The 14,207-nt window shown below is 34.5% G+C and overlaps 2 protein-coding genes across 2 annotated transcripts; both read right to left on the reverse strand.

The window, feature by feature from the left end:
* Window positions 1-880: 880 nt before the first annotated feature.
* LOC149615353 (uncharacterized) lies at window positions 881-5,463 on the reverse strand. Its single transcript, XM_089856670.1, has 11 exons — window positions 4,482-5,463; window positions 3,966-4,074; window positions 3,765-3,901; window positions 3,437-3,695; window positions 2,945-3,082; window positions 2,742-2,856; window positions 2,618-2,684; window positions 2,484-2,541; window positions 2,346-2,380; window positions 1,825-1,912; window positions 881-1,364 (listed from the first exon to the last, which is right to left on the reverse strand). The coding sequence occupies exons 1-11, from the start codon at window positions 4,895-4,897 to the stop codon at window positions 1,194-1,196; spliced, it is 1,593 nt and encodes a 530-aa protein (XP_089712796.1). The 5' UTR covers window positions 4,898-5,463; the 3' UTR covers window positions 881-1,193.
* A 4,577-nt stretch (window positions 5,464-10,040) lies between these two features.
* On the reverse strand, window positions 10,041-14,020 carry Aldh7A1 (aldehyde dehydrogenase 7 family member A1). Its single transcript, XM_089856782.1, has 9 exons — window positions 13,878-14,020; window positions 13,556-13,788; window positions 12,495-12,740; window positions 11,796-12,074; window positions 11,430-11,735; window positions 11,179-11,361; window positions 10,676-10,882; window positions 10,511-10,603; window positions 10,041-10,447 (listed from the first exon to the last, which is right to left on the reverse strand). Exons 1-9 carry the CDS (start codon window positions 13,879-13,881, stop codon window positions 10,328-10,330), a joined length of 1,671 nt encoding a protein of 556 aa, XP_089712908.1. The 5' UTR covers window positions 13,882-14,020; the 3' UTR covers window positions 10,041-10,327.
* Between the last annotated feature and the right edge of the window lie 187 nt (window positions 14,021-14,207).

Raw genomic sequence — 14,207 nt, forward strand, 5'->3', positions numbered from 1 at the left:
TTTGAATTTCTCGAGTAATTAGCTGGGTATCCAACTGGTACAATTAACTGCGAATTCATTGGAGTCATTGGTATCAACGGTTTTGGCGCGTAATAAAAAAAATTTGGTTTCAAGGCGTTTCTAGTTGCACGAACCGAAGACCGATTTTGAACCGAACTTGGAAATGTTTCCATTAAATTTTTTCGATGCATTTAAATATCAATTAACGTTAATTAAAGAAAAATTATTAAAGAATTAACGTTAACATTGAGCCAAAACAACACCTCTACTTTTTCAAACTCGAATTCCGTATCTAAAATTAATTTAATCTACATTACGATATTTTCCAAAATTTATTTTTACCTAATTTATTATGCAAAACATGTTCTCAAACATTAAACGACACGCGAATTTTCAACTCGCGTCAAAGTCAATCCGCGATCTAAGCAAACGAAATTAAATCTAAAAAGTGTTTAGAAAATAGGAAATAATAAAAGGCCTTTCTACGGTATTTATCACGTGATTAAATACAACCAATCAGTACCCGCGGTCCCAAAAATAAAAACAGTTAGCTAACCATATATATGAATATTTTGAAAAATCAAAGTTATGCTTTGCACGATCCAATATGTCAACGTTAAGCTAAGCTAAGCTATTCCACGAAAAATGGTATGCCACGAAAAAGCTAAGTGCTAATAGCCTATCCATGTATCGCGTGGGGTGTACATGACGCATTAGTGACTTACATTTAATACGCTGCATTGCCTACCTTGTGAAGAAAAAATGATCGTCAAAACACATAAAAAATACTTATGAAACCATTTTTATTAGAGTGATTTCTCTACAGATTTTTTATAATCAAACTAATACCATTCACCATTAGCATTAGCATTTCCATGGAGTAATATTACAGGAGTTTGAATTTAAATTTGAATTTAATGTGCATTACATCGCGGCTAAGTCTCCCTTATTATTGCTCCATGGTGACAGATTGTTAGCAGCTAACGGATTCCACAATTGCGAAACGAGGGGCCATTCACTAAACGTAATAGATTCTGACAGTGATAAGCCCCTCGATATTAAATTGTTCTAGGTCTACACAATGCCAATTCACCCCCCCCCCGCCCGGGTTAAGAATTAACGGTCAAGGTGGCAGGCCGAGTACTTGACAGCCTCTTTTGGGTAACGAATTGTTTTTGTTGGTGGTTGTTTTTTTAGTATTGATGGACAATCGGTCTTTGTCGGACGTTAGTGACCCATTTCCGGCGCTGAAACCGTCGATGGAAAAAGCCAATGATGGTCACGCAAGTGTCAAAAAGCATAGGAATTGAAACGCCAAGAAAGATTCCCAAATATCCACCGACGTACCCCAGAATTTCCACTGACTGTATTGATTAAGTTAATCTATGATTGATCGACTAGCTAAGTCTCAAAAGTAACTTAGCTTCTGTAGATTGAAGTATGACATGGAAAACAAGATTGAAGACATATTCGGATAGAGCTCATTAAGATCTTTAAAATGAGATCAACCGCGTCGAAATCGGTCCATAATTAAGAAAGTTGAAAATTATTCAACATTTTCAAATTTGTGTATGAAATAAAATTTTCAAATTTGAATTTGTTGAATATATTTCAACTTTCTTAATTATGGTCCGATTTCGACGCGGTTGGTCTCATTTTAAAGCTCTCAATTAACCCTATCCAGTTAAATAATCATATATTACCCAAAATTAATTTCGGTCCTTTACAATGGGACTTACAATAACTAACAATTAAATCTTGCCATACTTCAAACGATAAAGTTACTTAAAGAATAAGGAAAAAACTAAAAATCAATAATCTTACTGTAATTTTGGCTTTATGCGTGTAAATAGAATGACGTATTAACTGCAAATTAATGGTTATTTTCGTGAAATTCTTATCTTCAGTTAACCTATCGAGAGAAAAAATGCGAAAACATCGCTTTTCACATAAAGAATATTATAAATTATTCATAACATAGAAACTAAACAGTCGCCGAGTCGACGCGTACTTAAACCATATTATTAATAGTCGCTAAACACGAAACGACCTAAGCCTAAATTGAGCTCACTTCTTTACCAAAAATGGCATGTTCCTCTAGTTCGAAATAGTTTTTATTTATTTTATTTATTGAATAACAAGCTTTTTGAATTTAAAACTAACAACACTGGCCACTTAAGTGTGAATTGCTTTGTTTACTACCCTAGCTATTTTTCTTAACCAAAAAAAAATAATGAAAAAGCATTAATATTGAAATGGGAAAATATAGTAAAAATATTCATGAATAAATAAGTGTTTATGCACTTTGGGTTTTACATAAAAACAAAAAATTGTAAAGGACTTACATTGCAGAGTCTGTCGAATTCGAGTCGCCATTTTCCTGGTGAAAGAAAATTTTTTGTTTTTATTAGGTTTTGTTTTATTTACAAGCTATGTTAATACGGCTTGAAAAACATTAATATTATCATTACTGCTATACTAACTTCGGATTGAGTTCCGAACCCTTCTTTTTCACTCATTTGAATATCGTACATCATTACGCTTAATTAATTATTTAAGTAATCAATTAATTAATTATTAATTAAGATGATAATTATTAATTTTACAATTAACTTACTTGCACTCAACCGGGCAATCTTTAGTACAATCATCTTTGGTATTTCTTACGTAAACACATTTTTTATCTAAATAAGTTTAATTTAATCATAAGTGAATAACGAATATATAAGTAACCGACTTACTCTGAGATGTTTTGTTTCCTTGGCATTTATCCATTACTTTTGTGAATGGTAAACAGTAAGGAATACAATCGAACTTTTTTTTAACTTTCTTAATTTGACACAGTTTCCGGCAAACCTGATTGTTATTATTAATTATATCCAATTAGAGAGCTAGTCTGGTTTGTGTGACGTAATTAATATATTAATTAATAGAGAAGGCTTACGGATTTGCCTAAGGCTGTTTCTTGCTGTGATATTTGCGCTTGTGCAGCCGATGTTTGCTTGCCGCCAGATTTTTCATATTCTTTTGTGTAATTCATGCAACCGGTTTGGTATGGAGGTTCCAAAAGCCATAAGGAAGTCTAATAAATAAATTTGACATTAATCATATAGATTGTGCATTAATTAAATCGATTCTGCATTAATTAACTTGACATTAATTAAATCGATTCTGCATTAATTAATTTGACATTAATTAAATCGATTCTGCATTAATCAATTTGACATAAATTAAATCTATTCAGCATTAATTAATTTTGACATTAATTAAATCTATTCAGCATTAATTAATTTTGACATTAATTAAATCTATTCAGCATTAATTAATTTTGACATTAATCAAATCTATTCTTCACTAATCAATTTTAGATAATTCATATCGATCCTGCATTAATGAAGTCTAATGTAGGCATTAATTAATTTGTAATTAACAATACCTTAATGACACCCACTGTATAGGAGTTTCCCCCTTTAGCGGTGAAATGCATAGTTCTGGCATCGGGCATGGCGGTTCTACTATGAATGTATATTTCCGCCGCGGGTTTCGTCGGATTAATTAAATATTCGTAGGATTCCAAATTAATTTCGATTTCCAATTCGGAATCGTTCTTTTTCTCGTAATCAGGTTGATATTCGAACCACATCGAATTTAGAACAAAACAATTTCGACCATTTACGTTGAAAAACAACGGTTTTCTTTTAATTAATAAAATTTAATTCAAAACTAATTAATGATAATTAATTAATAGTATTTTTCCGCCTTACCGACAGGGGACAAATGGTCTCTCTCCACCCCATTCGGTTCTAATTCTACACTTCTTGAAAAGTTGGGTTTCGTTATGAGCTAATTTGCTAACAATCGTGGCGTTTACTAAACGAGTGAACATTCTTGAATAATCGCTCTAAAATACATTAATATTCCTTTAAGTCTCAAAATCAACACCAATTAACTTAATTAAATCTTACGTGATTAACGTAATTAGTCGTTGGACTATGAGGCTGACAAAGCAACGAAAATTCCGGACTATTTAGATTGAGTTCATTAATTGTTGGGCAAAAATCACTGCGTCTGTATCTAACGAAATAAGTTGAAATTTGATAAAGAATTATATTTATTTTCTTGACCCCTATTATAATTTGACCCCAAGTATTTAGTATCGTTGGTTAGAGGAGAATTAACACTATCGAAGAAATACATCCAAGCTAATGGGAATAATTGCATGGAACCATTTTCACTCAACGTATCTAGGCGGATTTTGTGGGAGGAGCTAGCTAGACTAATCATAATGTATGAAATCACAATTAGAAAGACGCAATAAGAATTATGAGGCGTGACGGGGGATAGTAAGTTCTCAAGCCCCGCCCACAAAAACCCGCATAGAAATTAGCAAGAGAGCACAATGATTCCTAGTAGCTGTATGCATTCTTTACTCGGACTTTTCAAACCTTCAAAAGATTAGAGTTTTGAAATGAGAAACTCACAAATTATGGTTGCAAATGGTTATAGCGGGTATATCGGGGTAATCCTTGAATTCCACACTGACGTCAACAACGGTGGGGTATTCTTGAAAGGTATGGAAGAACTCGGTGACGTAATAGAAGAAGGTGCCAACGCATATTAACACCACGAGAAACCTCAAGTACTTCGAAGTGCGTTCAAGTTTGTCATTGTCTTTTAAGTGCTGACCATTAGCTGGTCTCCTGTGACTTAGGGGTGTAATTCGGGCGTTGGAACCGTTATCTGACGAGCGGGTTTTATAACCTTTGGAAATGGGTTGTCGAACGTAAACACCCGAATGTACACCTGGGTACCGATCACTGTTAACCGAACTGTTGTGTTGATATTGATAAGGGTTGAAACTGCCACCACTATCGTTACGGTCTAAATAGTTCTCCATAATTATGATTTATGTTACCGATTGTTTTCTAAGAATTACACTCTTCTTATAGGATGCGTTGATTTGAGTGTTTTTTACCAAGATAGAGGAGAATATGGGCTACAAAATGAGACCAATTTGGTCAAAATCCGATCATAATTAATGAAGTTACAGCGTCTCAAAATTTGACAAAAAGTTTTTCATCATAATTTTAATTTTGGTTACGATTGTTTTTCTTTTTTCTTTTAAGAATTGCACTCTTGGAAAGGGCACGCTGTTTGAGGGTTTACATACTAAGATAGAGGATAATATGGGCTACAGAATGAGACCAATTTGATCAAAATCCGATCATTATTAACCAAGTTACAGCGTCTCAAAGTTTGACCGAAATTTTCAACTTAGACTTTTCATTGCTGCAACTTATTTCTAGGAAATTTACACAACGAAAACTTCGAATACACATCCGAAAGTCATAAACCGCTCGCATTTACTGTCAATTGCATCAACGCCGCGACAAAATTGACTTAACTAACGGTGGTAAAACTCAATTAAGTATTTGTAAAAGAACATTACCTTTGAATTCTACGAAAAACAACTTCAAACCTTTCGTGCCGATGTCTTGTAACTTAGTTCCTTCCGACAAGAAATTGGTATAGCTTGTTGGAAAATAGAGAGAGAGTGAGACAGAGGTGGGGGGAGGGCAATATTGAGTGACTGGTCAATGGTCAAACGTATGCGTGACTGGACACTATAATTTCCCGCCATTTTACGCCTAGCCCAAAGAACATCCCCTTTCTATAGCTGGCTTTCTTACGTTTCTTAAGCCAAAAGCATTAGTCGCATTGCAATGCAACAATTTCTTAGAAACTCAAAATAGTCTTAGACGTAACGGACCGACAAAGTTTAGGGTTAACAATAGCTGCATATTTTTTATGAATTATATTACGATAAAAGTGGTATAATTAGGCATTTTAACACAATAAGCCTTTTACGGTTTTAGTAGTTATAGACCAAAAGCTTTTATTAGAAACTTAACAATTGCAACACTATATTGCAGTACGAGCGAATTGCGAATTGCGAATTGCGTATAAATAAAGTGAAACCAGGGACATTGATTGAATATTGTAACTTACTTCAAGGTTAATAATAGGTCAAGTAAGGTATATAACTATATATAACTATAAACACAAGTTCATAAGATATGTTCCTTCCATAAGTTTGTTGTGTTAATATCTGGTCATGACAAACTGAAAGGCTTGTAATTTTGAAGTGAGTGAGTGAGGTCATAGATTCGAGGAGGTAAAGCGAGGGAGGCCTGGTGAGTGGGGCGCTGCTGTCAAAGGGGGCTTAGTAATGCAGACTAAATAGGAGTGCCTAGATGGAAATAAGTCCTAGCTGCAAAATTAATTAACCACCACCGAGTGTACTTAGGACTTCAATTGACTCGCTCCCCCTCGTTCTCCTTCTCGAACTAGTAAAGGTGGAAGTAATTTATGGAAAATAATTAAACCTTATATTAAGGAAGAAAAGAAAACTATCTCATTAATAAAATACAATGGACAGGAATATAAATCCAACTTAGAAATTGCTAATATCCTAAATGAACATTTCACGAAAAACCAGTGTAAACTAAAAGGAACCTTAAATACGAATAATGATGAAACTAATTTTCATGACTGCGTTTTCAGTCTAAGAGAGGTAACCGAGGAGATAACTTTCAATTACTTAAAAAATCTAAAACCCTCAAAAGCAGTAGGCATTGACGGCTTGTCGAGTAAACTGATAAAAAATTTAGCCTTAGTTATAACACCTTGTGTGACGAAACTGGTTAACATGTCCATAACCCAGCATGAGTTCCCAAAAAAATGGAAAGAGGCCAAAGCAGTACCTTTGTTTAAGAAAGGGGATCCAAAAAACCCGGATAACTACAGGGGAATTTCAATTCTACCAAGTATATCGAAGATACTAGAAAAATGCATCTTTAACCAGTTAATGAATCATGTCATAGCAAATCGATTATTATAGATTGTCTACCATTGGGTCGAATCCCATTGGATCGAATGTCTTGTTCGACCGAATCCCATTAGACCGAATACCGCAATTTGGGCGCTTTTCCAATCATGAATTTTCCTTTCATTCCTATTTTTCAATTGATTTTCTAATTAAACTTCTTGATATTGAAGCAAATAATATTTATGTTCACCTATAATATTCTTCAATAAATTTTAGTAATTAATTATCATTGTTGGAAATTGTCTAACCTAACCACACCTAACCTAACCTGACCTAACCTAACCTAACCAAACCTAACCTAACCTAACCTAACCTAACCAGACCAGACCGGACAATAAAATTTATATTCTTATTAAACTTTTTGATATTGCAGCAAATAATATATATATTCACCAATAACATTCTTCGATAAATTTCAGTAAATAACTTTCATTTTTGAAATTGTCTAACCTTAACCTAACGTAACCTAACCTTACCTACGTAAGAGATCTCCCTCCCAACACGGAGCTTGTTAATAGAAGCTCCGTGCTCCCAAGTATACTGACGGCGCTCGATGCTGCTTAACTTCTTCGATGATCCAAATCACTTAATCCATTGCGCTACTGGAGCTCGGCAACTCAAGGAAAACGCTATGATTTAATGTGTAAACCCATCCCATTCAGTCGAAAGCTCTTCCATATAAATATTCCCATTCAGCAGAAAATCGCTCCTTGGGCTATAAATTGTTTTAAATTTGGCTACAATTGTAGAAAATTGAATTCGGTGCAACGGGATTCTATCCAATAGGAGTATACCATTATTATATAGTATGCAAGCTGGTTTTGTACCAGGTCATTCGACAGACACATGTATTATGAATCTGTATGAAAATATTATACAATACTTAGATAGAGATATGTACGTGGGGATAGTTTTCGTTGATCTCTCAAAAGCCTTTGATTGTGTTAATCATAAGCTATTACTACATGAATTGCGGCTGTGCGGCGCAGATAATGGCACAATACAGTGGTTTCAATCGTATATAACAGATAGAACTCAGGCAGTCCATCTAGGCAACACAAAATCAACAGAATTAAAAATTACATCCGGGGTACCGCAGGGAAGCATCTTGGGCCCATTATTATTTAATATTTATACGAGGCGTAATAATATGTGTCTGGAAAGCTCTAAATCATTTGAATACGCGGATGATAACGCGCTCCTATGCGCATCCATTTCAACTGACGATCTCGTCAAAGACTTAGAAACAGAAGTTAAACATCTAATGAAAACGTTAGGCGAAAGAGGCCTGATATTTAACGAAACTAAGACTGTCTTCATGATAATTGAACCCAGAAAGCTAAGAGGTAGCTCGAAACAGATAAAGAAATTGGGATCTTTAGACATCAAACGCGTATCCTCGTGTAGATATCTCGGAATAACCCTGGACGAAATGTTCTCGTTTACTGAACACATTGAATATACACTAAACAAAGTTAACAAAAGACTATGGCTTGTACATCCTCTATATAAATGCCTTGACGTAAAAAATAAAATTATTCTACACAATGCGCTAGTTCAACCAATTTTTAACTATGGGGATATTTTTTACAATGTTGGCCTCAAGAAGCACCTTAAACGGCTGCAGATAATACATAATAAATGCATAAAATTTATGTACAAAAAGATAAACGATACTCGGCGACAGATGCCCGTAATACTGCTGGCCTTCTAACATTACATCAGAACTATCTAAATCATTTACTAGTATTCATGTACAAAGTCTTCAATGGAAACGCCCCCGAATATATCTCGAATATGTTTGAATTAGTAACGAACAGATATAGCACACGGTCAGTCCAAAATAATTTTGCATTACCACCAAAAATATCGAATCTAAATCAAAAAAGTATTAAAATTAGAGCAATCCATCTATGGAATGAAATGCCTAATGATATCAAAAATATAAATACTATACAAGGCTTTAAAGCCAAGATTCTTTCTTACGTAACTAAATTCTAGACTTATATAAATAACAAAAACCATTCAATGTTTATCTGATGAACTTTGGTAATGATTTATTTGATGAATTTTGTTAATGATTTACTTGATGAGCTTTGTTAAAGATTTTACTCGATGAACTTTAGTAATGATTTATTTGATAAATTCTACTAATGATGTATTTAACGTTTCTTATGGACGATTTACTAAATGAATTTTGTTAATTTAAAACCAGTGGACTCCTTTGTAAATCAGTGGAAACTGAAAGGAATATCCCAATAAAGCTTTTAATAATAATAATAATAATAATCTCGAGCTGCTGTAAGTCTCTCAGTAGCATTACGATTCCGAATCGTATAGGTAGTGCATGTCATACTTATGGAGCGAACATATCACTTATAAACTTATGCACTATAAATGGTAATAGTTAATTCGGGTCGTAGAAAATAGCAAAAACTTGGGAAATGTTTCACGAATTTTATTATTATTATATTTAGAACCATGTTTTATGAAAATAGGCGATGTATCTACGTCACTATTGACGTATTTGATATCTTATTAAATGATCAATGACCTATCACCCCGAATGAGCGCGAGATATTTTAAATATTCCGAGAAATTGAAGCGCCACGTGTTTTTTGGATGCAAAAATTGAGTTCAAAGACAAACACGCGTGGTAAGTTTAACAAAGAAAAGTTATCGCGTGTTAAAACGAGGTCCTGGGAACTAACTATAACACCCGATATGAAATTACCTACTCCGTTCATTTTTTTCCCACAAATTGAGGGCGTTCTCAATAACAACCCCGGATCAAGTCTTTAACCGGATATTAAAAATAGTACCAAAATAGGTATAGGCCCTATAATAAAGATATCGGCTGTAAATGTTGATGTCACGCCCAGATATGAGGTGCAACAAATCACAATCTAATATAAGATATCTGTTTTTTACTATCTACTAACTTGTAAGATTGGAATATTTTAGTATGGCACAGTTATGACGTCACAAGGAGAATTAAGATATTAAGTCTTGGCTTAAGTTAAATATACAAAAAAATAAAAGATACTTACGACATACTTACATTAAATGATGTTACTTTTGTTAGTGAAGGGTACGGTGAAAGTTTGAAATAAATAAACATTGAGGTAAACAAACATTGAGGTAGACAAAGTTAGATTGCAAATACGGTAAATTTTATTATTTTATAAAAATAACGAAAGTAGATTAATAACAATTGAGAAAAATAATTTGGCCTATTTTATTTTTTTTAAATTAGGCCTATTTTGATTTGATTTTAATTTGGCACCAATATATATATATTATACAAAAACGTATTTAGTCTAATACTATGAATAAATTCATTTATCAAAATAGTATTTTTTTTTGTACTTTTATAAAAATAATATAAAAGTTATTTCAAAGGCAAAGTCATAATTTTCAAAACAGAAAAATTTTTAATTATTCAAATTTGACTCCTTGGGCCAATGGAAGCTCTTTCGTATAATTAATAGTACAAGTGGATCGTCTCATATATTGTTTCCACGAATCGCTACCCGATTCTCGACCACTTCCGGTATGCTTAAATCACGATTAAAATTAATACTTAAAAACCTTATAAACTTAAATAAAATAAATATTTACTTTATTTCCACCAAATGCACCGCCAATTTCAGCGCCATTTGTGGGGATATTAACGTTAACCAGACCGCAGTCTGAACCTTTAGGTCCAGTCCACTAAGGAATATGTAAAACACCACATGTGTAACTGTGTTCGAAAAGCAAGGGTTCTAACACTTTCAAAAATACCTTGAAAATATTTCCTAAATCCTTAGTGAAGATACTACTGGACAATCCTTGATTAACTCCGTTATTAATGGCGATTGCGTCATCAATACCATTATGTTTTAAAACGTAGACAATAGGGGCAAAACTTTCCCTCTTAACAAGCTCAGAGTCACGTGTCAAACCGGTTACAATCGCCGGTTCAACAAAGTTTCCTTCACGTTCAATTTTCTTACCGAGTAAACATTATATCAGCATAGTATACATACATCTACTAGGAATTATTGCGTCCCCATATATATCCCATGCGGGTTTTGTGGGAGGGGCTTGAGAACTTACTATCCCCCGTCACTCGTCTCATAATTCTAATGGCGTACTTCTAACAGTTCCCAAGGAGGGGCGAGGTAAATTATTCGCCAAGTAAATTTCGTTATACGACAAGCTCCTCCCACAAAACCCGCCTAGATACCTTGAGTATTGGAAAATGGCAACGCAATGATTCCTATTATTGGTATTAAAAATAGTACCTTTCCACCAATTTCAATTTTACCCCCTTGTTTTTTGGCTTCGTTAATAGTGTTCAAATATATCTCTATGGCTTGTTGGTTATGGACGGGACCGTATAACGTGTTACGATCCAAAGGGTCACCAATACGGTTTTCAAGTTTACCATAAGCCTTGACTAAATTTTCAACGAATTTATCGTGAATCTGATTATAAAATAATTCACGAAATCAGACAAAGTTCGACAATAATCTCTTCGGGAGGACCTTCTTACGGAGCTATGAACTATGAGACGTCTGGTCGCGGTACATCTCTGTCCCGCTGTGGCGGTACCAGCGAAAAAGGCGGCGCGTACCGCCATATCTAAATCAGCGTCATCGCAAACGACAATGGCATTATTCCCACCTAACTCTAAAATAGTTCTTCCAAAACGTTCTTGGACCATAACCCCAACTTTTTGGCCAACTGGCGTACTTCCGGTGAAAGATAGCAATGGTAACCTGGTATCTTTAGCCATGGAGGTACCAATATCGGCACCGCCGCTTACCAAAGAGCATATAGCTCCTGGCAGATTATTAGCCTAAATTTGTATTTCGCAATATGAAGTGATAGTTACTAAGCCTTGGCCAACAAATTTTACCTCTAATACGGAAGCTATGATTTTGGTAGTTGCCAAACTGGTAAGAGGGGTACTTGGTGCGGCTTTCCATACCAAGGTATTGCCACAAACCATGGCAATCGCGTTATTCCAGCCATAAACGGCAACGGGGAAATTAAAGGCGCTTATAACGCCAACTGCGCCCAATGGGTTCCACATTTCGTGCAACGAGTGACCAGGACGTTCTGAGGGGAAGATTTTACCTTCTAACATTCGCGAAAGACCAACTGCGTAGTCGCAAATGTCGATATATTCTTGAACCTAAGTTCAGTCGTGTTTTTTTTTTTCATGTTTTAAAACGTGTACAAGTCATTTCGACTTAAAAAGGCAGGGGGGGTAACCTACCTATTAGGTTATTTCATTTTAAGCCTTGGCAAGTTTACAGCTTAAGCCTCGGCAAGTTCGCAACCAAAGCCTTGGCAAGTTTAATACTGAAGCCTTTGCATTTTTCTGCAACCTTATTTTAGCATATTTTTGAAAGTTCTCAGTAGGGTCTTCATACTAATCATCTATAAAGTAATTAATTTCCACGAGCAATTAGAAATAATTATTGCGATTGCTAAGCCTTGGTTATTGTCTAGATGTTCCCTACTTTCACCGTGAAAGTCGCATCTTATCTTTGCAGGCATAAAATTAAACCTAATCGATGTTGGTTACCCCCGTTGCCATGTCTAGACGTACCTCTCCCTCCCCTTCAGATAAGATTTTTCCCATTTCTAGTGATATGAGTTTGGATAATTGCAGTTTCTTTTGCCTTAATCCGTCTCCGATTTGTCTGACTATTTCCCCTCTTATGGGGGCTGGAATATCAGCCCATGTTTGCCAAGCTTCTTGGCATTTTTTAACAGTAGAATTGTAATCATTCAGGTCACCTTGAACTACCTCCGCGATTGGTTTGTTATTGAATGGACTCAAAGAAGTCGTTATCTGTCAAAACAGGCGATTCTTATCATAACTGATAATTCAGGGTTGGCAATTAAACTAGTTTTGACCACATTTAATTGGTTACCAACGGAAAAAATATAGCCGTAATTTATTCAAAAACGGACAAAAAAAACCTTAATTTATTCAAAAACGGACAAAAAACCTTAATTTATTCAAAAACGGACAAAAAAACCTTAATTTATTCAAAAACGGACGAAAACCCTTAATTTATTCAAAAACGGACGAAAAACCCTTAATTTATTCAGAAACGGACAAAAAACCTTAATTTATTCAGAAACGGACAAAAAACCTTAATTTATTCAAAAACGGACAAAAAACCTTAATTTATTCAAAAACGGACGAAAACCCTTAATTTATTCAGAAACGGACGAAAAACCCTTAATTTATTCAAAACGGGACAAAAAACCTTAATTTATTCAAAAACGGACAAAAAACCTTAATTTATTCAAAAACGGACGAAAACCCTTAATTTATTCAGAAACGGACGAAAACCCTTAATTTATTCAAAAACGGACGAAAAACCCTTAATTTATTCAGAAACGGACAAAAAACCTTAATTTATTCAAAAACGGACAAAAAACCTTAATTTATTCAAAAACGGACAAAAAACCTTAATTTATTCAAAAACGGACAAAAAACCTTAATTTATTCAGAAACGGACAAAATAGCCTTAATTTATTCAAAACGGGACAAAATAGCCTTAATTTACTCAAAACGTGCAAAATATAGCCCAAATTTACTAAAACGGGACAGATCCTAAAAACTGCCAACCCGTTTGACCTTGACACTAGGCCTACCTGACCACGTCCACTCCATTGTCCGTCAAAGACACCCAGATTTTTGGATTCCAAACCTAATTCCTTAATGAAGGAATATTTAGGATCATCTGCTAGGAACTGGGACCCACTTTGGCTATAGTTTCTGTTTAGTAGTCCAAAGTTTAACATTCGCGCTGTGGGCGTAACGAGGCCATGTGCCCGGCGAACATGCCTCAAGCCTTGGCTTCCAAAAGCGAAGAAAGTGTTTACACCTAAAAATAATAATAATGAGTTAATTTGAGTATACATGGATTAAAACTTAAAAATTAGGCATAATTAAATAATAATTAATGATATTTACCCATCTCTGATGTTTAAAACCAGTTATATTACAAGTAAAACGCGGAATACTAACTGACAGCACGGCGCCAATTTCACAAATGACGTGGCTAACTACTTGCAGACGACGCTATTTTAAAAATCATGAAAAGAATGCTGTAAATAAGCAATAATAAATATAGAATTTAAAAAAAAAGATATGTAGTTGAGCCTATCCAACTCAATAAAATCAAGCTAAAATGCTTAATTATAAGTAATTTAATTATTTCTAAGCTTTTTAGGACCTACAAGAGTCTTAAAACACATTCGAGAGATGCCGCTGTGACCTTTCAACTTTGAATTAATTCTCCCA

This window comes from Phalangium opilio, unplaced genomic scaffold, assembly GCF_054372755.1.
Source record: "Phalangium opilio isolate 3A_F unplaced genomic scaffold, DU_Popi_V2 ptg000217l_1, whole genome shotgun sequence".
NCBI lineage: Eukaryota > Metazoa > Arthropoda > Arachnida > Opiliones > Phalangiidae > Phalangium > Phalangium opilio.

What these genes read in the sequence shown, in the direction of transcription:
- LOC149615353 (XM_089856670.1), bottom strand. Translation starts at nt 4,897, where the DNA reads ATGGAGAACTATTTAGACCGTAACGATAGTGGTGGCAGTTTCAACCCT. An exon ending in GATTGCCCGGTTGAGTGCAA is followed by an intron (nt 2,542 to 2,617) that starts GTAAGTTAATTG and finishes TAATTAATTAAG; the next exon opens with CGTAATGATGTACGATATTC. An exon ending in GGTTCGGAACTCAATCCGAA is followed by an intron (nt 2,381 to 2,483) that starts GTTAGTATAGCA and finishes TTCTTTCACCAG; the next exon opens with GAAAATGGCGACTCGAATTC.
- Aldh7A1 (XM_089856782.1), bottom strand. An exon ending in TATCTGAAGGGGAGGGAGAG is followed by an intron (nt 12,075 to 12,494) that starts GTACGTCTAGAC and finishes GACTGAACTTAG; the next exon opens with GTTCAAGAATATATCGACAT. An exon ending in TCATAGCTTCCGTATTAGAG is followed by an intron (nt 11,736 to 11,795) that starts GTAAAATTTGTT and finishes ATACAAATTTAG; the next exon opens with GCTAATAATCTGCCAGGAGC.